Here is a 23502-nt window from a genome sequence, read left to right on the forward strand (position 1 = left end):
AAAGTTAAATAGAACCGACGTAGCTTATGGGCTTGTGTGTGACCTCTATTCGGTGGATCATGACCTCAACGCCCATTTGTGCTCTTAGAAACAAAGAAGTCTCCAATTTTATGTCGCCGGCTATAACTGGCAGATTGATCAGAATATCGCGATACATGACTTTGTTTCCGGACCGTTGAGCGAAAATTGAATACATTTTAGAGCCTCAAATAAACTAGCCTTCACTCCTCTTTTCCTTAACTCAACTTAAGCCGTGTAAGGTATGCAAGTCTGCAGATAATCTGGAGCACATACATCCGGAAATTAAATTCTGCGAAGGCTGACCATTTTAGTGCACACATACGCAAACGATGCATACGTGTACAAAGTGGCATTTATTGCCCTTGATGCACATATAAGAGTATGTGCTGCATACGTATGTGCGTGTGTACCCTTGATCTCTCTTCCAATTTGCGTGCTTTGCGAGGTTGCCCTACAAATGGCAGTACTTTCAGCTGCATGTCGCCGCCTAACAGCAGATGGGTTTATATGACACATTTTTTATGATAGAAGCGCATTTGAAGATTTTCCTGAATTGAAGAAGAATCACCCGTAGTGTGCGGTAGCTAGTAAATGGTAGTGGAATATTTTCTAAAATTTGATGTTTCAAGTCTGTCATGTCATATTTCGACAACAATCGAATGGTACATAGCAATGAAACATGAATGTGATCAATTTCTCAATTGGTAGCTCAAGCGATTTGTTTGAAAGCCAAACATTTCTGGTTTAAATTTAAAATCCTTATTGATATTTTTCAGATTTGCGGCAAGTCTATAAGTTGTTAACTGATGACTACTATTTTTTTAAGTTGTGAAACTGTGAGAAGCCCGCCAGTGCTTTATTTAACTTTTTTAGTGCGAACATACGTAACAGAGTGGGATTAGAGATTTATGTATATGCGTTAGAGTGGCTCAAAATCCATTTTTTTCTTGAAGCTAAATTTGTTTCATGGCCAACAAAATGATACATCTATTTTTTTTATTTATTATTTAATATTTACCCCTGCCGCCAACACGTTGAAAATTACCTTTAAATTCCCATGGGGCGAATGCGCTTTTCCATTAATTTGGTACGAAATGTTTAAATATCGATACTATTTAATCTTCTCGTTCAATTTCTCTTCACGAATGTCTACAACATTGTCCCAAAAATATAAATGGTCGTGCTAAAAGTTTACATTTTTAGTTTTTAACATTTTTTTTTTATTTTGCGGAGACCCTGAACTCTCTATAAAAAATAGTTAATTTTTTGTTTTCAAAGCAAAGCTCTTACTGACCGATAAACTCTGCTGCAAGAAAAATTCCAGAAAATTCCTTTTAATGATTTTTAACTATTCCTAACCTTTGTACACCCTTTATAATTTTCAATTGGGATATTCACATAAACATTTAATTTTAGGAAACGCTGGAATTTTATTTTATTTCGAGTACCCTATCAGGTGACCAATTCAGTTCCTGGCAAGCTCATCAGCAATTTCATTTCCCTCTATGCTCCTATGTCGTGGAACCCAGATCAGAGAAAATTTACCTGCATACCCAAGAGATTTGAACTCGTACTAAAAGGAGTAGTTTGGATCTACACCATGGCGTCGTCAGAGCCTTAAGCGCGGCTTGACTATTGAAAAAATTTTAATATATCTCTCTCTTCCACGTTCCCTAAGCAATTTGCATGCTTGCAAGATCGCAAAGATCGACTTGAAAAATACTAGCGCTGCTAGACGACAATTTTAAAGAAATAGATAAATTGGCTGATTTATAGAAAACCCCTGCTCCGAATCCCGATTCTATCCTGGAGCCATGAATGAAGATAGAGGATTTTCCCCCGTTCCAATTCTACCTACTTGGAAAAATTGCCCTGGGCCGACCCTCGAACTCCAGTTTGCGGATAGAGAGACCTTCTCGGTCATCGGCATTTCCATGACTGTTGTTAAAGGGGAAAACTCAGAAAGGCTTGGGGATTCCACGCTATTTAATTTCCAAACTCGTAGCTTTGTTTACCGGTCATTGGATGATCGGCACACACGTGGAAAAGCTTGGCTTACCATTTAACCAGCATTGCAGAAGTTGCGGGAATCTTTCAGAGAAAGAGACTGTGCAGCATTTTCTCTGTAAATGTCCGGGTTTGGTAGCTAGAGGACTAAGGACACTGGGCGCTCCTCTCTACGACAGCCTGGGCAGTGCGCCAACCTAAATCCCATCAATCTTCTCCATTATATCAAGAGCTCTGGCTGGCTGTAGATATCTGCCTGTTGAGGGTCTCATAATGCTATCAAAACAGCGCTTTAGTGCAACTTGGAGAGTGCCAGAGTGGTAGTACAAACGTTTCACCTACCTACCCGCTCACGTGCTCGATGCTCATTATTTGAAAATCTTCGAGTGGTTCGGGCAATGAATTCATTTGATTATTTTGAATTTCTTCAGCAATTTTTGATTTGACTTTTACAAATTACTTATACACAATGCCAAGACGATAATATCAGTTGAGCAGCTGATTTGTTTTCCTTCTTTCGCCGTGTAGATTGCGATGTCAACACAAACCTTCGTGTAGTTCTGACTACAAGGACTAATCTAATTCTAATGTAACACTGCTCGATACCCGGGTATAAGGAGCTCTAATATGTATAAGTATATAATATTATACTAAAACTAATACGAGAACGAATAGTAGCTGCCAGGGCTTACAGGGCTAATACTTTGATAATCGCTAATCTGTGTTATTGTTATTAGCAAATCACATTAAAGTGGTCTAGAATTTTCAAAAAATCGATTTTTTTCTGATATAAGCTTCTGATAAAGCCTATACTTTTAAGAAAATGCCGTCGAATTTTTGGAAGGATACTCCCAGTATTTTTGATTCTACAGTCAGTTTAGCAGGTAGAGTCAGATTCCTCACGCGTCGGCTTCAATGGAAAATACCAACTTTCAAAACTTTAAACTCAATTATCATAAAACTACTTTTTTCGGCCTGATGTTGCCAAAAAAAAAAAACCTATTCTACCGAATCCTCTGAAATACTATAATCATATTATTATTTCAATTATTTTGTATTTTTTTGATAAAAAACTGAAAAAGAAACCCAAGTTTTAGAGTGTCAAATTCAGAACCGCTCCACTTTATCAAATTTTTTTTATTCTTGTACGGGACATAGCTATAGCCATACTGATTAATAATTTCTGTTGGGTTTTGTATTTCAGATAAATAGAATAGCCGAAATGGACAACACCGTGTAGGTCCAATTTTTCGGGAGGGTCAACTTCAGTGCCATTTTCAAAATTATTAAAATTTAAAAAAATGTTTTCTTCATTTTTGTATGTAAAAGAAGTTAAATAAAAAGCCTAAAAATTTTAGATATCGTTTTCCTTTTTTTATTTCAAAAACAAAAATCCTGAAAATACCCTTAATTTTCGCGACTACCAGGACACCTTAAGTTACAATTTTTTGTTTTAACTATTTAAATCAGTTCTATGGCGACAGAAACAGTACTTAGTAAATCAGAAGGTTTGTTGGCTTATATATATATACACGGGTACACCCGTTTTGGGTGTTTGGCCGAGTCCCTCTTCCTATTTGTGGCGTGCGTCTTGATGTTGTCCCACAAATGGAGGGACCTACAGCTTCAAGCCGACTCCGAACGGCAAATATTTTTTTATGAGGAGCTTTTGCATGACAGAAATACACTCGGAAGTTTGCCATTGCCAGCCGAGGGGCGACCGCTATTAGAAAAAACTTTTTTTAATTTTGGTGTTTCACCGAGGATTGTTGGCTTACGTTGCCCGAAAAAAGGCTTACGTGGTTTTCGAAGTGCTTAGTGTTTACCTGTAGATGAGTACTTTTAATTATTTTTTTTACATACAAATGCTTCATAGGCAAGAAAATTCTGGACGTCGTATACAAAAAAAATCTCGAAAATTAATGCGTTATTTCAGCTAGAAACTAGAACTTGCATCATGTTTATAAAATTAATCAATCAGTTCTAGTTTTGAGTAACTCTTTTATTTAATGAAAATAAAATAATTTTGTGTGATGAAAATCTTTATTTTGATCTTTACACATTCCATTGCATATTGCAGCCAAGGCGAATCTATTAAAGGTGCTAGCAGTACGTCGCCTGAGTTGTTTTTTTACCTTTTCGCCGTTTTCCTTTCCGAATGTGGATCTCAGCACAAAATTGAATAACGAAACGTATTACTTATAATACATTCAAATTTGTAAATGGAAAATTGAAATTTTGTACAATAATTGAATTTAAATTCAAAGTTTATTATGGACTAGCTGTACCCGGCGCGCGTTCCTGGGCCAACAACTAAAATAAATTTAAGAAAAATAACTTTAAAGAAAAATCAGTACACAAATATTCAATCAATTCTAAACCATTTTATTGATTTCGTTTATTTCGAAAAAATTGTGACATTACAAAGTTTAGTTTCAATTCGATCTTTATTGAAGTGCTGTGTCATACACAATGTTTCTTGTTTTTCCATCTGGTGCGTAGACGAATAAATCAGAAGGTTTTCCGACGCGTGAGCAAGCCACATAGAGCTGTCCATTTGAGAAGCATGGATTCTTCAAATTTAATCCACACACAATGATATTCGTTTCCTCTGTGTAAAAATACATGGTCATACTGATTTTCATGACAATCGGTTAAACGGGGCAGAAGTTGCTACTCTGCAGCGCCGCCTGGTGGTAAGTGGAATCAATGAGCATATTCTATAAACCTTCTCCGTGGAAAAATACATATATATACCAATTTTTATAATAATCGGTCCAGTAGTTTTTGAGTTCATCGATGACATACAGACAAACATTAATTTTTATATATAAAGATGTATAAAAATAATTTGAATACTATAAATAAATTGATTTTTTTAGCTTCTGCCTTTACTTCTAGCTGGCCTAGTACCACCACCTTTAATTATTTCGCCTTGATTGCAGCTGTTTAGTTCACAATTCTAATTCATATCCGACGCCATTTGCAAAAATTATAAATCTTCCGATAAGATGATTAATTTTGGCGTCACCCTATATAATAAATATATAGAAAATTAAATGAACAATAAAACTGTTCATTTAGAAGTTTTCTGAAGATTCTGATTAAAAAGTTTAAACTTTTGATGGCAATTTATGAATTTTGTCGCAGACAAAATTTTATCAATATTGAAAATGTCTCAGGCATCATAGTTTTCAATCAGTGTCTTCCATTTTCCATGCTAATCTGAGCAAACAGCACCATTAACAGTTCCACTTTCTCCACAAACTTTTTTAAACACGACTCAATTCCTCTTTTTGAAATTTCTAAGCCACCCTTCAATTGCCGCTAAGTTTTGTATGTTTAGAGTAGACGCGAACTCTTTTGCTTTTTCCTTTAACAAAGTTCCGCTAATAGATACTTTTTGTCCTCTACACTGTCTAAGCCAAATGACCAGGCTTTTTTCCAGACGAGGAAATTCAGCTTTAGTTGTCTTTTCCGTGCTCCAGCAATTTGAGCAGTAGTAACTTTCTCCTTGTTCTTTATTATGGTTAAGAGAGTACTGAGAGGAATCTTAAATTCTTTTGCAACATCGCGTTGCTTCTCACCTCCTTCTACTTTTTCAATTAATTTCTTCTTTTCAGCAATCGTCAAACATTTATACTTTTTAGAACTCTTATTTAATACAAACTTTTAATCTGTATACCAACCAAGCGATTAGTGCGGAAGCGTGCGTCAATATGTGACTATGTAAATGTATTTTCAGGGGAGTCCCAAGTATCAAAGTTCTTACTAACATACCAAGAAATGCTGAGTGTTTGACCATATGAGTTCGAATTACCGCATCGTAGCAATGATTTTTTCGTTCGAATTACCGAGTGCATAAAAATTTATGGACATAATTCGAATTATAAAGAGATTTTTCAGAACTTTGAGGTAATGACAGTTTCGAAATATCGCATGTTTGAATTAACGAGAGTCAACTGTAGTTGGTTTATTCTGTATATTCCTTTAACTGTATTGATTATTGCAAAGAATTGCAGCATTGCGGAAAATATCCAGAAAAATACCTGCCTAGTTCATTTCCAAGCAATATTAGATAGAAAAGTTTATATTGCATGCAGTTAGTGACTTACATTTCCCGCAGGGAAATAAACTCAATCGTGTATATGTACTCGTACATATGTATATACATACATACACTTGAGTCACTTAAACATAAGTAAGTGAATGCAAGAATAATCACGGTCCTTGCAGGGTCGCGGAAAAAGCGACTAAAGTTTAAACAGTTGCACGTACGCACTTGCACACACACATACATATGTACACATGCATAATATAATATTATATAAGTATATCAACAGGAGAGTAGTCCCTTTGGTTCAGCTGCTGTAAAGGAAGGTCAAGGGCATTAGCTACATAGTAGAAATATGCACTCGCATAGAAATGTGTGTGCATCTGCATTAGCGCATACTGCTTATTTATGAAAATGCATATGCATGAGAGCACCTTCAAAATGTTTTCCATGCTGTACAACAGTGCGTATGAGCAACTATCTGCAAAATCTATAATATTTAAAACTAACCGGAGGCGTCTTGCTTATTTGATTGCTATGTATTTCAGTAATCGATTTCAATCCATGCACATAGCTTCATGGTTTTTTGCTTAGATTTTTTATAATTATTTTAATGCAAGAGAAAAGCAAAAAAAATATTCATTTGAGAGCGGTAGATGCCGGCGGCTAAGAGATTTCTTTTATTCATAACTGGGCTTGCTATATATTACATTTTTCGATTTATTGCTTGGCAGTTGCCAAATCGGAATTAAAATAACGTTTAAGTATAAAAACAAAAGAAATAGTAATTTATTTGACAATTTATGTTTGATTTTGACACGCTTGAAATAAGCAATAATTACTATGGCCATTGCTGGTTCTAAATTTTTAGTTCCTATCTCGACGAAAAAAACGTACACTTAACACTAACACGACGACAGTATCCCATGAGGTGTCCCTTGGAGCGTTTAAGAGAAAGATTCTGAGGAAGATTTTTAGATCTTTGCATGTTAGTGACGGCGAGTATCGCAGGCGATGGAACGATGAGCTATATGAGCTTTACGACGACAGAAACATAGCGCAGCGAATAAAGATCCAGCAGCTATGTCATGTCATCCTAATGGATGCAAGTGCTCCGGCTCTAAAAGTATTCGTTGCAGTGCCAGCTGATGGTAGTAGAGGAAGAGGAAGGTCTCCAAGACTTGGCTTCACTTCGTGTTTCCAACAGTTACCCGGAAAGAGAAACAACTGGCGCGCTTTGAGAAACTCGGCCAAAATCGCGTAAGCGCTTATCGCGCCAATCAAGAAGAAGAAGACTATGGTAATTAGCTCTATAATTTTTCATTTGATGTTTATCAATTTTTACCCACACAAATTTTGAAACTTACTTAATTCTTCTGCCCTAAGACATTTAGCTTATCAAAGCATTCCAGATCGGATGATTTAAGGAATCCTTTTTAAAAAGGCGTCCACGCGAAATCTTTGCAAGTTAGCTATAGGGTGGGCCATGCAAAACTTGCTTTTTGAATCGGCTATAAAAAAAAAAACTAATCAATATTTCTTCAAACTTTTTTTTTTATTTTGAAGATTGAACATGGTCATTTATGAATGAAAAATAATATCGTTCAAATGACTGCCACGGCTGGCTTTACAGTAGGTCACTCGATCAACCCAATTTTTAAGCACATTTTCGATTGTTTGGGCTCCAATTTCATGAATGGCTACTTCGATTTCGTGTTTTAAAATCGATCGTCTCTGGATGGTTCGCATAGCATTTGTCCTTAACGGGTCCCCACAAAAAATAGTCCAATGGGCTTAAATCACAGCTCCGAGGCGGCCGATTGATATCGGAATTTCGGCTGATTATTCGGTTTTCAAAAACGGTAGCCAAAAGTTCGAGTGTAACTTTGGCAGTGTGACAAGTTGCACCGTCTTGTTGAACCCAAATGTCGTCCATGTCATCCTCTTCAGTTTTTGGAAACAACTCGTTGAGCATGTCACGGTAACGCTCGCCATTTACTGTAACCGCGGCTACTCGTTCATTTTCGAAAAAAAATGGCCCGATGATGCCGCCAGATCAAAAACCGCACCAAAAAGTGACTCGTTGTGGATGCATTTGCTTCTCTACAGTAACGTGTGGATTTTCTGAGTCCCAAATCCGACAATTTTGCTTATTGACGTAACCACCGATGTGAAAATCAGAAAAGAAGAAGAAGACTCACCACTTTGGAAATAGGTTTTCAATATTTCCCAATTTTGTTCAAGCGTATAACGTCCCATTTCGTAAATGTCAAACCTTTAAGTAGATTATGAACACATTTGACATGTCATTTGTCTTAAATAAATAAATAATTGGCGCGTACACTTCTGTTAGGTGTTTGGCCGAGCTCCTCCTCCTATTTGTGGTGTGCGTCTTGATGTTGTTCCACAAATGGAGGGACCTACAGTTTCAAGCCGACTCCGAACGGCAGATATTTTTATGAGGAGCTTTTTCATGGCAGAAATACACTCGGAGGTTTGCCATTGCCTGCCGAGGGGCGACCGCTATTAGAAAAATGTTTTTATTAATTTTGCTTTCACCGAGATTCGAACCAACGATCTCTCTGTGAATTCCGAATGGTAATCACGCACCAACCCATTCGGCAACGGCGGCCGTCATTTTTCTTACCTTTATCAAAAAAATAGGTGGTTCAAAAAGCAAACGCTATATGGCGCACCCTGTATAAAGCTATGCACAGTGGAGATCATAAATAAGTGCATGATAAAACAGCTAAGACAGTCCCATGAATAGAACCGTGTTCAAAAAATTAAGGGCATATTTGCTCCTTCGAATAACAAAATCATATACTGGAAAAAAATAATTTTTGTGCTATAATTTTTTTTTTCAATTTTTAAATCAAAGCCGCTAAATAGGCCACCCCATACATGCATCCTAAATAATAATTATACCAATTTTTATCAATTTTTAATAGTAGTTTTAGTAATGGGCATACGCTTTATTTATAAAACTTACTCACATTATTTGTAGTTTCCTTCCGAGCTTTAACAGATGTAGTTTTGTATTTTTGCTAGTTATTATCCTCCTCGAATGCGCTCCATGTACATCCACTTACTTTCTACCTGGAAAACATTCACCTGTACAATGCTTTCTGTTCTTAATATTCACCGTTGTTTGTTATTCAAATAAAACAAAGCCAGAAAATAGAAAATAATCGAAGTTTTGTTTTTTCTCTCCAACGTCCCCCTTCGGTTGAACTTTGGCAATTTTCATACATTTGCAGCGTCAATGCTATTGACATTGAACGCATACTTGCGATGCTGGTAAATCGATGGCTCTGTGACTCACCTTTGTGGCAATTTCTTGTACCGTGCAATTCGCAAAAGCGGAAAAGTTTATGATTGTTTTCGTATTTGGCCACCAAATTGAGCCACTTCATATTGTTGACCCTCGCTGTGCACTGTTGACATTTCCTGTTGCTGTCGGTGGTCAGTTGACTTATGACCGACCACATTTAGCGCTACTTTCCTCACCACAATGCGATCTCAGTTCCGCTCCCGTAACTGAAGTTGCTATGCACATCCTCTTCACTCTTCAGCAGTCCAGCGATTGCCAACAGAGCAATGCGCCGAAACGTGAAACTAAATTACTATGCCACGATGTTGATGGTCTGTTACCAGTTGCCGTTGTCGTTGTTGATGCTGTTGATGTTTCAGCTATTGCCACATCCAAACTGCCCGCACTCCGTTTGCTAATATTGCTGTCGATTTTTTTATTTATTTTGTTGGTGCTAATTTGACTATCATTATTTTCATCTTTATTACTGCTCTTATTGTTGCTGCTGCTGCCGCCGTTAATGTCGATGCTGTTGCTGGTTTTAAGTATGATGGTCGTGGGCCGATTGGTGGTATAGGGGGACGTTGTTATGATTTATGTTTGCACTGGCACATTATTCTCGGTTTCTTGCAGAACTGGTGCTGTCCATACGCCACTGCCGGCTCGCTTGCGGGTCTGTACAATGCCATCCATGATGTCTAGTTGCAAGTTGTGTATACTGCCTCGATGGTCGGTAAGTGGTGGTCCTTGAATAATACTGCCGCGTCGACTGCCACTGCTGAGGAAATAGGAGACAGAGAGGGAAAGTGAGAACTAATCAAAAATTTCCATAAAATCGTACATACATATAAAAGCTAAGTTTTGTGATGGTGCAGAAATAAACGCAAAAACCTTGAGCTTTAGTTATTGACCTTTTAGTTATTTCTCTACAATGCGCGTTTCCATTTAGGAAACAAATATTTTGTTATTTGAAATATTTATAAAAGATTATCAGACGCCTCATAAGGAGCACTCGTGTGAATATTAATTTTTGTATAATATTTTTAAAATAATGACGGCTGCCATAAAAATAAAATAAATAAATGGAGGGACTTACTATCTTAAGCCGATTTTGAAAGGCAAATGGTTTTTATGAAGAGATTTTCCATGGCGGAAATACAGTCAAGTTTGTCATAGCCTGCCGAGGGGCGACCGCTATTAGAAAACAATTTATTTACATTTCGGTGTTTCATGCGGAGATTCGCGCACTCACGAATGGTAGTCACGCACCAACCCATTCGGCTACGGCGGCCGCCATAGTCGAGTGAATTTGAGAGTAACTACTATACGGGTTCAAGCCCCGTTGTGGAAGTGAAATACAATACACAAGATAGAAAAATATCTGTCAACGAAAAGCTTCTTATAAAACCATAGATAGGCAAACTGCATTACCGCACTTGGGTGAGAAGGTCGAACAAACATCTAACAAAGCATGTAAGCGTAAGTAAACCACACGGGGTTGGCGGCTAGTGTACATATTAACTATTGAATCATAATATGGAGATAAGTTTAACACAGAAAACTTCTTTCGTTTCCAAACAATTTTTTGCTCACTTTTGAAAATAATATTTTTTTTAAGATTGGCTCTTACCAGTTGCCACTGATCGGTTGCCACTAAGACAAATAGTGTGGGCCATGTAAAATTTGCTTTTTGAATCGGCTATAAAAAAAAACTAATCAGTATTTTTTCAAACTTTTTTTTGTTATTTTGAAGATTGAACATTGTCATTTATGAATGAAAAATAATATCGTTCAAATGACTGACACGACTGGCTTTACAGTAGGCCATTCGATGAACCCAATTTTTAAGCACATTTTCGATTGTTTGGGCTCCAATTTCATGAATGGCAACTTCGATTTCGTGTTTTAAAGCATCAATCGCATTTGGATGCTTCGCATAGCATTTGTCCTTAACGACTCTCTACAAAAAGTAGTCCAACGGGCTTAAATCACAGCTCCGAGGCGGCCAATTGATATCGGAATTTCGGCTGATTATTCGGTTTTCAAAAACGGTAGCCAAAAGTTCGAGTGTAACTTTGGCAGTGTGACAAGTTGCACCGTCCTGTTGAAACCAAATGTAGTCCATGTCATCCTCTTCAATTTTTGGAAACAACTCGTTGAGCTTGTCACGGTAACGCTCACCATTTACTGTAACCGCGGCTCCTCGCTCATTTTCGAAAAAAATGGCCCGATGATGCCGCCAGACCAAAAACCGCACCAAAAAGTGACTCGATGTGGATGCATTTGCTTCTCCACAGTAACCTGTGGAGTTTCTGAGCCCCAAATCCGACAATTTTGCTTATTGACGTAGCCAACGATGTGAAAATCAGAAAAGACTCACCACTTTGGAAATAGGTTTTCAATATTTCCCAATTTTGTTCAAGCGTATAACGTCCCATTTCGTAAATGTCAAACCTTTAAGTAAATTATGAACACATTTGACATGTCATTTGTGTTACCATTCTCAAAAAAATAGGTGGTTCAAAAAGCAAACGCTCTCTGGCCCACCCTGTACTTGGATAGGCGCCTCCTGATCGGCAATGAGAATTGAGTTGGCGAATTGTCTGCGTGGGGAGCCTATGATTTGTTCTTTTTACATTTGGACTTAATAGCGTTAAGTTAAATATGAAAAAAAAATAAATGTGAATCAGTACTTTGTATGACATCTATAACCCCTTGTAGTCTACCTCTCATAAAATGGATAAATTTTTGAACATTTTAGTTTTGGGGCATCTTGTGACATTCCTCGAAAATAACATTTTTAGCTCTGCTCGACATATTGAACGCTTTTTTTACAACCTTTTCTTTAAATATGTCCACAAATTTTCTATTGGACTAATATCCGGGCTTTGAGCTGGATACTCTACAGCCATTAAAAAGAAGCCACATTCTGTCCGTATGAGTTTTATGTTTTCGATCGTTCACCTGGTAGAATTTAAACTGAGATTTATTATCAACAATCAGGCCAAATTTTGTTGCACTATTTATCAAATGGCATTGCGAAATATTCAAATATTGCAGTTGTTGTTCATCCATCTTAGCTTCTATAAACACCAAACCACCTATTCCCTTGCTGGATATCCATTCCCACAGCATGACAGAAAAATTCCCATATTTCATTGCCGGCATTATATTACGCCTTTCCAGTGCCTTTAATTGCTGCCTCTACACTCTATTGGCATCAGCGTTGTAATACAGTCTCATCGCAGAATATCAGTAGCTTCTGGTTGAGCTGGATAAGTTATAGTGTAGGACAACCGCCTTTCAATATGCTGCGCAGAGAGCAAATGCTTTATTCGAGCAACTCTTGAAGTATATTTGTGCTTTTCAAAAATATGACGGGCTGTTTCATGAGAAATTTCAACCCCACAGTCACATCTAAGCTCACTATAAAGATTTCTTGTCCAAATGTGTGGATTTGAGATTTTTTCCGTGGTCTTCCAATTGCAGATTTTGATCATTTAATAACCTACGATCACATTGATGACTAAGGCATGTAACAACTCAGTGAGATAACGGTATATAAAATCATTTTAGCAAACGATGTCGAAAATAGATATGTAAATACATTTTCTTCACAGCTGAGATAAGTATTTATCTTTGTTTGCTTTGGTGGATTCAAAAAGTCTATCGTTACGAAGTACTGGTAACTATGCATGTTAATGAAATAAATTAGAAGCGCTCTACAATTGCAATAAGAAGCGATGATTTTAGTTAAAGAAGTGAAAATGACTGCAATATTTTAGTATGTTCTCTTGACAAACTGTAGTTGAAAATAGTTTTGTCTCCTTAAAATTATCCAGAACCGCAAATTCTGCGAGCATTATGGCGAGAATTGCGGTTTCAGAAATCGCTGGATTGGCGAAGTGTGGATTTGCCAATTATTTGATAGTTTTTGCAGAATGCGTTTGGTAAAGTTAGGAACTCGAGTAGAAAAGGCACAAAGACCAGCTCTTGCAGAAGCCGTTTGGAAGATTTAGTAGTTTGAGTACAAAAGCCCCAACGGCCATTGGTGCAGCATCAACAACAGCAAAATAATTAAATGTTTCTTGAAAAAGTTGAGTGTGGCGGTAGAGGTAGCACAATTCGTGTGGCCAACATATGACCACCTTAAACAATATCGAATACCCAATATGTGGCTCTTGTAGGGAGGAGAATGAAAAAAACATCGCAAATTCACTACTTATATCCGAAGTTTGCCAGACTGACGAGACAATTGTTATGGGTCCTCGGAAAAAAAATGGAATAATGAATTTGTATCTTTAGTAAAAGGAGAAAGATTTATTCAACAACTGACGAGAAGCTAGGTGGCCGCCGTAGCCGAATGGGTTTTGGCGTGACTAACATATGGAGTACGTAGGTTCGAGTCTCCGTGAATGAAACACCAAATGATAGAACAATTTTTTTCTATTGTAATAGCAGTCATCCGACGGCAGGCAATAGCAAGCCTTCGAGTGTGTTTCTCCCATGAAAAAGCTCTTCATAAAAATATGCGTCTGCCATTCCGAGTCGGCTTAAAACTTTATGTCCCTCCATTTGTGGAACAACATCAAGACGCACGCCCTAAATATGAGGAGCAGCTTGGCCAAACACACCAAAAGCGTTGCGCCAACTAATTATAATTTATTTATTTTAATGAATTTGAATCAAGTTTTGTGAAAGAAATGGAATTTAATCCAAATCCAAAATCCTCGATGCTGATAGTGGTATGCGATGAGTCTGTTCTGAACCAAAACAAATTCTTATATGTTAAGAGGTACCAGCTGTTCGAAAATGTCTGAGATGATACCAATGAAGTACTGCGCTTTGGAGGCCCCAACACATCAACAGCAGATGGAAAGTTTGAAGCAGTAAAGAAAATTGTTTTGGAATCACTACTAGAGAAACCGTTGAGGATGTTGGTATATCGGTTGATTCATGCCATGCAATTTTTCACGAATGAAACTGATTTGAGCATGAAATCAGTGTCAGCAAAGTTTTTACCGAAATTGCTTATTTTTGACCAAAAGCGCCATCGCAGGAGCGCCGCTTAGGATCTGTTGAATGCCGTCAATAACTGATTACTCTTGGTCCCCTGCAATTTCTTCTTATTGCCAAAGCTGAAGAGATCTTTGAAAGTACGTAGATTTGCAACAATGGGGGAGATTGCTTCGCTGGCAGAGCAAAGCAATACCAAAAGCTGCTTATCAGAAATGGTGCATTATATTTGAGGAAGATTACATTGAAGGGCATTAACTAGAAATTGGTAAATAAATAAATATTTTTCGGGAAAAATTAAAAGTTGCCTTATTCTTGAACACACCTCGTTTGTGCAATTTACATACATATGTATGTATATATTCACATATATGCAGACTTATACATATGTATACACATTTTTTTAGTTTTAAAATCAAACTATATTTGCTAACACCGGAGTTACACTACCTACTAAGAGAATTGTACATATGTAAGTATGTGGTTATTTGCTTGATGAGCCGTTCTCGCGAGTGTATTTGTGCACCTCAACGGAAATTGAATACCATTTGATATTTTGAGCTAAAATCAGTCAAACTTCAGTTGAAAGTATCAAGCACACCATGCGTGTGTTAGCAATTACTTCCGCTTCGCTACTTTGTACTCACCTGAGCGGCATGCCTGTTAGTGATTCCCGTCGATTGCGTCCGAACAGCGTCGGTGGTACAGCTGAAATTGTGACTACCGAATGTCTTCGGCCACCCGCAGCGGGATTTGCTTTCTGTGATAATGTTGCCAGAAATTCTACCTCTTTGGGACTAAGTCCACCATTTTCACCACCCACCTCCGACAATCGCCTTACCTGACTGGCAGTTATACCCTCGGTGATCTGTAGCGATGGCAATGAATGCTTGCGTCGCTGTTGCATGTCCGGAAATGGGCATAACAAATAGGGATTGACGGGCGAGTCGGGATCAGAATCGTCGCTGGTGGACTTGCGTGTAGCAGCTGCGGTATCAACACCACCGGCTGCACCCTCCGTATCTTCGCCATCATCGGCGGGGTTTGTTTCTTCGACTACGATGAGCGGCTCTTGGGTGCTCAAACTGAAGACGGGCGTAAACGAGGAACGACGCATTGCTGTAGTCGTGGTGGCAGCGGCGGTGGCGGAAGCGACCGGGTCAATGTTGCTGATGGTGCAAATGGTGGCGATATTAACGACTGCAATGATTATGTCTTTGTGCGCACGTAGGCGTGTATGGGAATTAGGAGATGTTGATGCGAGTGTTGTAAAATTTTTTGAGCTTTCAGTTCTTCTGTACTTTAATGACTTCTACTTATTTTTGAACTGAAAATAAATAAAATTAAACAATTGTTATTGAGTTTAAAAAAATCATTTACATATTTAAAATGTTCATATATAAACTAAAGCTAATATATTTATAGCAAATGTATAAATATCATATTAGAGTGTCTCACCAAAAAAGTTTCGGTTTTTCTACGGGATAAAGAAATTTAATATACAATTAAGATTTCCACCAAAATATTTCGGTACTACATTAAGATTCAAATGAGTTGGACCATTTTGATAAACCTCCAAATACCGAAGTTCTTTTAACTAAAATTACTTAATTTTGTTTTTAATATTTTCTTCAAAGCTTCACCTCAAAAAGGTTTGCATGAAAAAATTAAACATTTTTACAACAGAACTAAATATTGAAATTTTTGGAAATATCATACTTCCAAATCGCTCCATCTCACGTTATTCTTAGTATTTTATAGAAATATACTATTTTCCTATACGGAATTATTTTTGACATATGTCAAATAGACAGATGTACGCGATAGAGGTTAGGTTAGGTTAGGTTAAGATAAATTGCTGCCCTTGCGAGGTGCCCACTTGGAGATAAATATTCAAAATTCGTCCGTTGTGATACCATACAGGGAAAGAAGAAGGAAAGGAACCAGACAGGTGGAAAAAAGTAGAAGGGGCTTTGGATTAGAGGATGACGACCAACAGTGGCTATTTACGTACGTATTAACCACTTCAAGCTACTGATGAATTTCACCAGATGTTTTTACATTTTAGCCCACAATATCCGGGGTGTAGCGACAAAGTGAGAGCACAGATGTCTAAATCTTTGCTCAACGAAAGCAGGGCAGCTGAGAAGAAGGTGCTGATATGACTCCACTCTTCGCTTCAGCAGAAAAGATTCGAAGCAATCCCAAGCCTCACCGCATGGACACCTAACGGACAGTGTCCGGTGAGGATACCTACCAAAGTCGAGAACTGCAGCTTTTTTAGTCTTAGAAGTCCCTCTGATCTACCCGCGTCTTTGCACGTTTGCGCACTAGTCTAACGCTCGCTGAATCGATGCGAGTCACATCTTTCCAGAAGGAAATAACAGGTTCTCAAAAGAACTCCAATCATCTCATTTTGCGATGGAACCGTCTCCAGGGTCCCCTATCCAGCCAACTCATCAGCGCAGCAGTTTCCCTGTATGCGGTTATGACCGGGAACCAAAATAAGTCTAATATTGCAGTATTCGGATGCAATGCAGAGAAAAGCCAAGCCCCGGCTAATTTCGAACGTACAAACAAAGAGCTCAAGGCCCTAATTGTCGCTTGGCTGTCGGAGTAGACCTTTACATCCTTTATAGTAAATACAGAAGTAATAAACCAATCCACTGCTTCATTAATTGTGGCTACCTGCACTTGGAAAACACTACAGTGGTCTGGAAACCTCATTTGAGCTTGATAGGGAGCTCCTCGCAGAGTCGGTGTGGAAGACTCTCTCATCCAACTTCAAACCATCTGTAAACCAGGTTGTCATGCCCTGCCTCCAAATTTTGCACAATGCCCATTCTTCCCATGAGGGAATATGAATGGAAAATATTTCACTCAGTCTGATTGCGGCGCGTGCAGCGGCAGTTTTTCCTGCAACGTCCTCGAGTGCCACGAAGCATCCCACTGATTCCAATGAGGGCGGACCTTTGGACCCTCTCCAGCTTCTTAACTGATGCCATCCTTTCCAGTGAGTTCCACAAGACTCCGTACAACTAAATTGGCTTTATAATTGTGTTATATAACCAAAACGTATCTTTAGGCGAGTGGCCCCGTCTTTTTCGAATGGTGCTCCTACAACCATACAAGGCGACTGTTGCCTTCTACCCTCAATGTTGGGCTTAGAACAACGCGTTAAAATTATTGAAACCTATTATAAAAATGGTCGATCTTTAGGAAGAACATATTACAAAATTTGCGATTTTTTTAGTGGAAATAATCGTGAGTCGAAAATTCAAAGGTTGGTCAAAAAATGACAAGAAACTGGTTCTGTCGAGGATAGAATAGTGACTGGCAGACCAAAAACTGGACGTTCTATTGAGAATATTGCTGTTGTAGCGCAAAGTTTTGCTGAACAGCTTTCAACATCGATATCTCGACGTTCCCAACAATTAGGCTTTCATGAATCAACGGTTTGACGGATTTTACTTGTAGACATGCCCGTGTGAACATTTAAATGGTTGTGATTTTTCACATATAATTGTTAAGATATTTATTTTGAATAAAACGAGTGAAACCTGAATGAATCTAAATTTTTACAGTGTTAACAGTACAACATCTAGGTGCGTCTTGTGAAAGATCCTTCAGTAACATATGCACGTATCTCGGACGGGAGGAACATCGCTTGAGAAGCAACACCGTGTTTACATATCGTTTGGGTTAGAGTAAAAACACGAAGCCAAACTTCAAAACTTTCTTGCTTTAGCCGATACTATTTTATATTGTTTGGAGAATAATTTTTGGACCAATGATTTTTGTTTTTTTTTTTGTCATACTGAGAGTGATGGAAATTCGCAACTTTTATTAGTACCTCTTCATTGCGCAATCAGTTTAAACAGAGCAGGCTTTGATAGCTGATGAATATCTCAACTCACATTTTCCATGCGTTCTTACCTTTAAAAAAATATTTAAAAAATCAGCACTGCCTTCAGCAACCTCAAATTGTTTTCCATTCTTAAAGTGAAACTTCGTTTTTCGTAAGGATATTTAATTGTTTCTGTGAAATAGATTTCGCTTTTCATTTCAAACTTATTCTGTCACTAATTAGTTTACGCAATTTGTCTCCGCTTTCGCCAGCATTTTCTATTTGCAGCCTTACATAAAGTCATCAAATTGGTAGATACTTACTTTCTTTTACTATGCTTCGCACTCTGTGATACCATTTAAGAAATGACAAAAAAAAAATTGCAAAACTTTCTTCCGCTGATGGTGCTGTGCAGTTTTATGAGAAACTTTTTTATGATCGAAAATTTCATTCAATTTTTGCCATTTTTTCCTTAGAAGCGGCAACTATTAGAAGAAAACTTTGTCCATTATTTAACTGCTGTTCAAAAAGTGTCCTGTACAAGCAAAAAATAATAAATTGAAATATATTTTATAATCTTCAAAGTAATCTCCATTTTCGAGTTCCTTTTAGAGCTCCTTATGCGAAGTCTTCCTAATGGTCTCAATCTCCCCAAATACATTCCCTGAAGTGATAATTTCAGTCGTAAAAATATTAAAAATTCACACAGGCGCATGCTAAGTGAATGCGAATGATTTTGGACAAATATTCGAATAGAGGATGAGATGTGGGAGTCGGCACACAGCTGGAGTGAACAAGCCATGAATTGTTTTTACTATTATTCCATCCTCTTGAGATTAATATTCTCTTCAAGTGCTTCATTACGATTACGATTACAGAAAGACGAAGGCCTCCTCGGCGTCGGAAAGATCAGGTGGAGAAGGACTTGGGTTCACTTGGTGTGCCTAACTGGCGCCAGTTAGAACGAGAATGGCCGCCAAAATCGCTTATGCGGTTACCGCACCAATTAAGAAGAAGAAGAATACTACCCGAGTAACTAGAAGAAAAAGAAGAGTACTACCCTACAGTTTGATCTCGCGCAAGAAATTCGGAGTGGACCACACCAAAAGAATATAAAAAAATCAGCAATGTAAAAACTTTGTCGTGGATTTTTCTGGTGATTGCTAGTTGACTTGAATGATATTTGCATAGACTTAAGTTTCGTCACCGGTAATGATGTATGTTCTATAGCATTTTGGCCAACGGATGCATTTCGATCCTGTTTACGCAAAATATTCAGCGCATTTGACACAAGTCGCAATCAAGTCATTTCGTTCTTAAAATATTGCGCATATAACTCTGCACCGATCCATAGACGCTCGAAAACCTTCTCTATCCTGGTTATCTCCATGATGCATCGAAGATGATTCGGGCAAAAATTTATCAACTTCTTCAATGAATTTTAAGTTACAGAGGACTGAGGATTATGAAAGGTGGATGGAAAGTCCCAACGAGTCACTTTGGCGTAACCTAAGCTTTTGTTTTTGACATTGACAAGTCCCCCGTAGACTACAACACTATGACTTCTTCGTCTATTCGTTTATTTTATTTTATTTTTTTTTTTGGATGAGAGGATTTAAAAAGGGTAATGCTTCATCAAAGCTACCGCCGCAGCAATGGTATGTCCGGAGACTAAAAAACCGCCGCCCAATCTGCAACCGCTTTCGCACTACTTCAGAGTGGTGTTCCATTTTCCTTATTACAAGATGTATGCTTGTGTGCCCACATCCAGGTCTTGCTTTCTTATCCGCAGAATTTTTTCTGCGAATTCGCTGTTGATTTCCCACGTTTCTTCGCTGCTTAACATCCTGTCTATTACATTTCCAATTCGACGTTCTTGTTCCTAACGCATGCATTGGAAAAAGGTATGTTCTACGTCACCGTATATGCATGTGGGGTGTTCGCATTTCCCTATTTTGAACAGGTCCTTCTGGAAACTTCTTGAAAGCTTTTGTGTTGCATAAATATTGACTTCATCGAAATTCCTGCTGTACATATGTATGTATGGGTTCCAGGACATAGGAACATAGAGGAAAATTAAATTGCTGATGAGCTTGCCAGGAAGGGGGCTGAATTGGCCTCAGAGACCTCCTACCCGGTCATTGGCATCCCCCTGACTGTTGTTAAAGGGGAACTGCACAAATTATTTCTCAGCAAAGCGCAGAAAAGATGGAGCTCTATTTCTTCATGTGCTATGTCAAAAACCCTTTGGCCCCAATACGATATACGAAGGACTCAGAAAGTCCTTTGGACTCCTCGCCATTCAATTTACAAACACGTAGCTGTGTTTACCGGTCACTGGACGATCGGCACACACGTGGAAAAGCTTGGGTTACCATTTAACCCACATTGCAGAAGTTGTGGGGACCTTTCGGAGAAAGAGACTGTAGAGTATTTTCTCTGTAAATGTCCGGGTTTGGCAGCTAAACGACTAAGGACACTGGGCGCTCCTGTCTACGACAGCCTGGGCAGTGCGCCAACCTTAATCCAATCAATCTCCTCCATTATATCAATAGCTCTGGCAGGCTGTAGATATCTGATTGTTGGAGGTCTCATAATGATATCAAAACGGCGCTTTAGTGTTACTTCAGGAGTGCCAGACCGGCACTTCAACCATTTCACCTACCTACCTAAACCTTCCAAAATTGAAAATTCAACCACCGCACGATACTTGATTTTTTCTATTGTATGTAGAAAATCCTGTGACATGTCGATACTAAATGGCTTGAAAACAAAGAATGAATTGACAGATTGAAATGAAACTCTAAATACCTTCATATGAAGAGTGTACCAACATAACAAAAACAAAAAAGGGAGAAAAGAAGGCTAGTAGCAACGCCCTCTCTTGTGGAACAGCAAAACTTATTGCACAACCTGGTGCACCGCAAAGCAAAGTTTTTTCGATGTACCTCCGGAGATTCGCTATCACTCGCTTAATCTTGAATATTATGCAATAAAAATTTAGAAAAATATTATATTGTTACTGGATAATCTTAAACTATCTATATTATCAAAAAAGAAGTATTTTTTTCACCGAATCCACCTTAAAACAAAACTTATATTAAGGGGTAACACCACTGTAGAAATTTCAAAAAATTGATTTTTTTTTTATAAGCTTAAAAAATTCTTTGAACCTTTTAAAATACAGAACAAAAAGTTTTATACGTTACCGAAGTCTATTTCATAAATATTTTAAGCTTTTAACCAAGCGTTAGTGACTGCTACCTAACGACTTCTCCAAATTTCCAAACTTTAAACGCGTTTTTCTCAAAACACGTTTTCTGAAATTGGCACGCAGCATAACTCAAACAATTTTAAATATTTTTAATCAGGTTTTTCACTACGTCTGTATAATAACCTTCTTAAGAGAAGAGCGTAGGGGATTTTCGATAGATTAATTTAAACGATTGTTATAATTATTTAAGTGCCGTTTTTTTAGTCCAAAATAGAGTTTTTTCCTTCAAATGCTTGCTAATTCCACAAAAATAAATATTGTGTGTTGCTCTAGCTATTCTTATCTAGATTAAGAAAAAAAATGTTTCTTTGTTCCAGATTAAAATTTGCACCCTCTGTGCTGCGTGCCGCGGAGCTCCTTCAAGAGAAACCACATTACAAAAATGTCTCCAATGCCGCCATTTTGTAAAATTTTTCGATCAAACTTTGTAGTTTTGTATTTTAGTATATAAGTAATAACTTCCCAAATCAAAGTGATTGTTTCCCCTTTCCTTCTATACAAAAAAATTCTTTAAAAATCGTGTTTATTTTACGCGTGTACAGTGGTGTTACCCCTTAAATAAAACAGATTTCGTGAACGGTATTCAGCGTTGCGGACAATGAAACATAATAACGACGTGATCACTTGTCGTAGATGCTGATTTTAATTTCTCTTTTTGTAGATAGAATTTAAAACCACTTTTTTAATTGCAAAATTTCCTGAGCCCTACGTTCGTTAAACACCAAACGGCAAGGCGTAAGTGCAAATGCAATTTAGTCCAATGGCAGCTTATCTTCTCATTGTCCATTTTAACATTCGCAGTGACATCTCAATGTTGTACATACACGCCGCGACAAAACAATAGCACAACAATATTTTGACCAAATCTGCCTTTTTCTTGGTTTTTATTTGTATGTCCATATTCGACGGACCCGACGGATTTCGATGACTCTTTGGGCCCAGTCCAATCGACGAGTCTTGCCCGCAGGCAACAATCTTTGCGTCAATTGAATCTTATACGGGAATAAATGCAAATCAATGCGGATACTTCGTGGTAAAGTGGTCCGAGCAATGCCCAACTGCTGAGAACGGTGATTTTGAGATGTCCTTGGTGACGTCTCAACACTGGCCCGTACAAGAGCAATATTCTAATCCGATCGCCTTGGTCGGTTTTGATTTGGCCTCTTTGGATTAGAAAGAGCATCACCAGTCGAAAACCTTTCGTACAAACGTTTAATGGTGTTCTTAGAAGGCGCACTTTTCACATTATTTAATTTTTTATACGCCCGTTGAGTTTTCACAATTGACTTCTTTTGTTGAATGTAAATTTCAACAATTTGAGAGCGCTCGCGTGGCATGTTTCCATGGTAAAAATTTGCTTAGACTGACGCTTCCAACGTGGTATATCATTAAGCGATCTAACGTCTCTGTCAAAAGATAAGGGATTGCCAGATGGGTCCATTGAATATGGGCAACCTTGTATTCATTATTGTTTTGTTGTTATTAAAGTATAGCTCATTATTCCACAAAAATCATATAAATTCCAGTTTTAAAATTTTATACAGAAACACAAAAACTTTTCATCACAATTCCACGATTTTTAATTAGAATTTTTAGAAAATATATCGGTATGCAGTTTTATAGCTCATCGAATTTTAGTATATAGTGTAAGCTATTTTTTCCCCCTTTTTTTAACATAAAGAGAATTTTGTGAAGAGATTTCCGTAGTCCCTTCCTTAAGTTAACAGCCATCATGCCAAATCATGTGGTTTGATTCGATGGAGTTGTCGGGTTAGGCCTGAGGTGTTGAGGAGTTTGCTAGCTTCCTCATTCACGTGCCTTTGAAGCCCGCGGGAGCGGGCTTCTGCAGGTTTTTCTTCAGCGACTGTAGGTATCTTGAAATCACGATGAATATCCTTATGGCGAACGAGCCAAGGTGAGTTGAGGATATCTCGTAGGATTTTATTTTGCAATCATTGAAGTATATTTAT

General features: G+C 37.9%; 1 protein-coding gene across 3 annotated transcripts in view; it reads right to left on the reverse strand.

The window, feature by feature from the left end:
* Window positions 1-23502, reverse strand: part of LOC129239050 (uncharacterized) — a 42835-nt gene that overhangs the window by 15623 nt on the left and 3710 nt on the right. For 2 of the 3 annotated variants that reach the window (XM_054874321.1, XM_054874320.1), the window contains 2 exons: window positions 15059-15738; window positions 9075-10173 (listed from right to left, as the gene is read on the reverse strand). In XM_054874321.1, coding sequence (XP_054730296.1) covers window positions 9990-10173; window positions 15059-15528 — 654 coding nt within the window. In that variant the 5' untranslated portion in view covers window positions 15529-15738 and the 3' untranslated portion in view covers window positions 9075-9989. The remainder of the gene's footprint in view (window positions 1-9074; window positions 10174-15058; window positions 15739-23502) is intronic. The other variant, XM_054874323.1, reaches the window with a different exon arrangement.

The sequence above is a fragment of the Anastrepha obliqua genome, chromosome 2 (assembly GCF_027943255.1).
Source record: "Anastrepha obliqua isolate idAnaObli1 chromosome 2, idAnaObli1_1.0, whole genome shotgun sequence".
Classification (NCBI taxonomy): Eukaryota; Metazoa; Arthropoda; class Insecta; order Diptera; family Tephritidae; genus Anastrepha; species Anastrepha obliqua.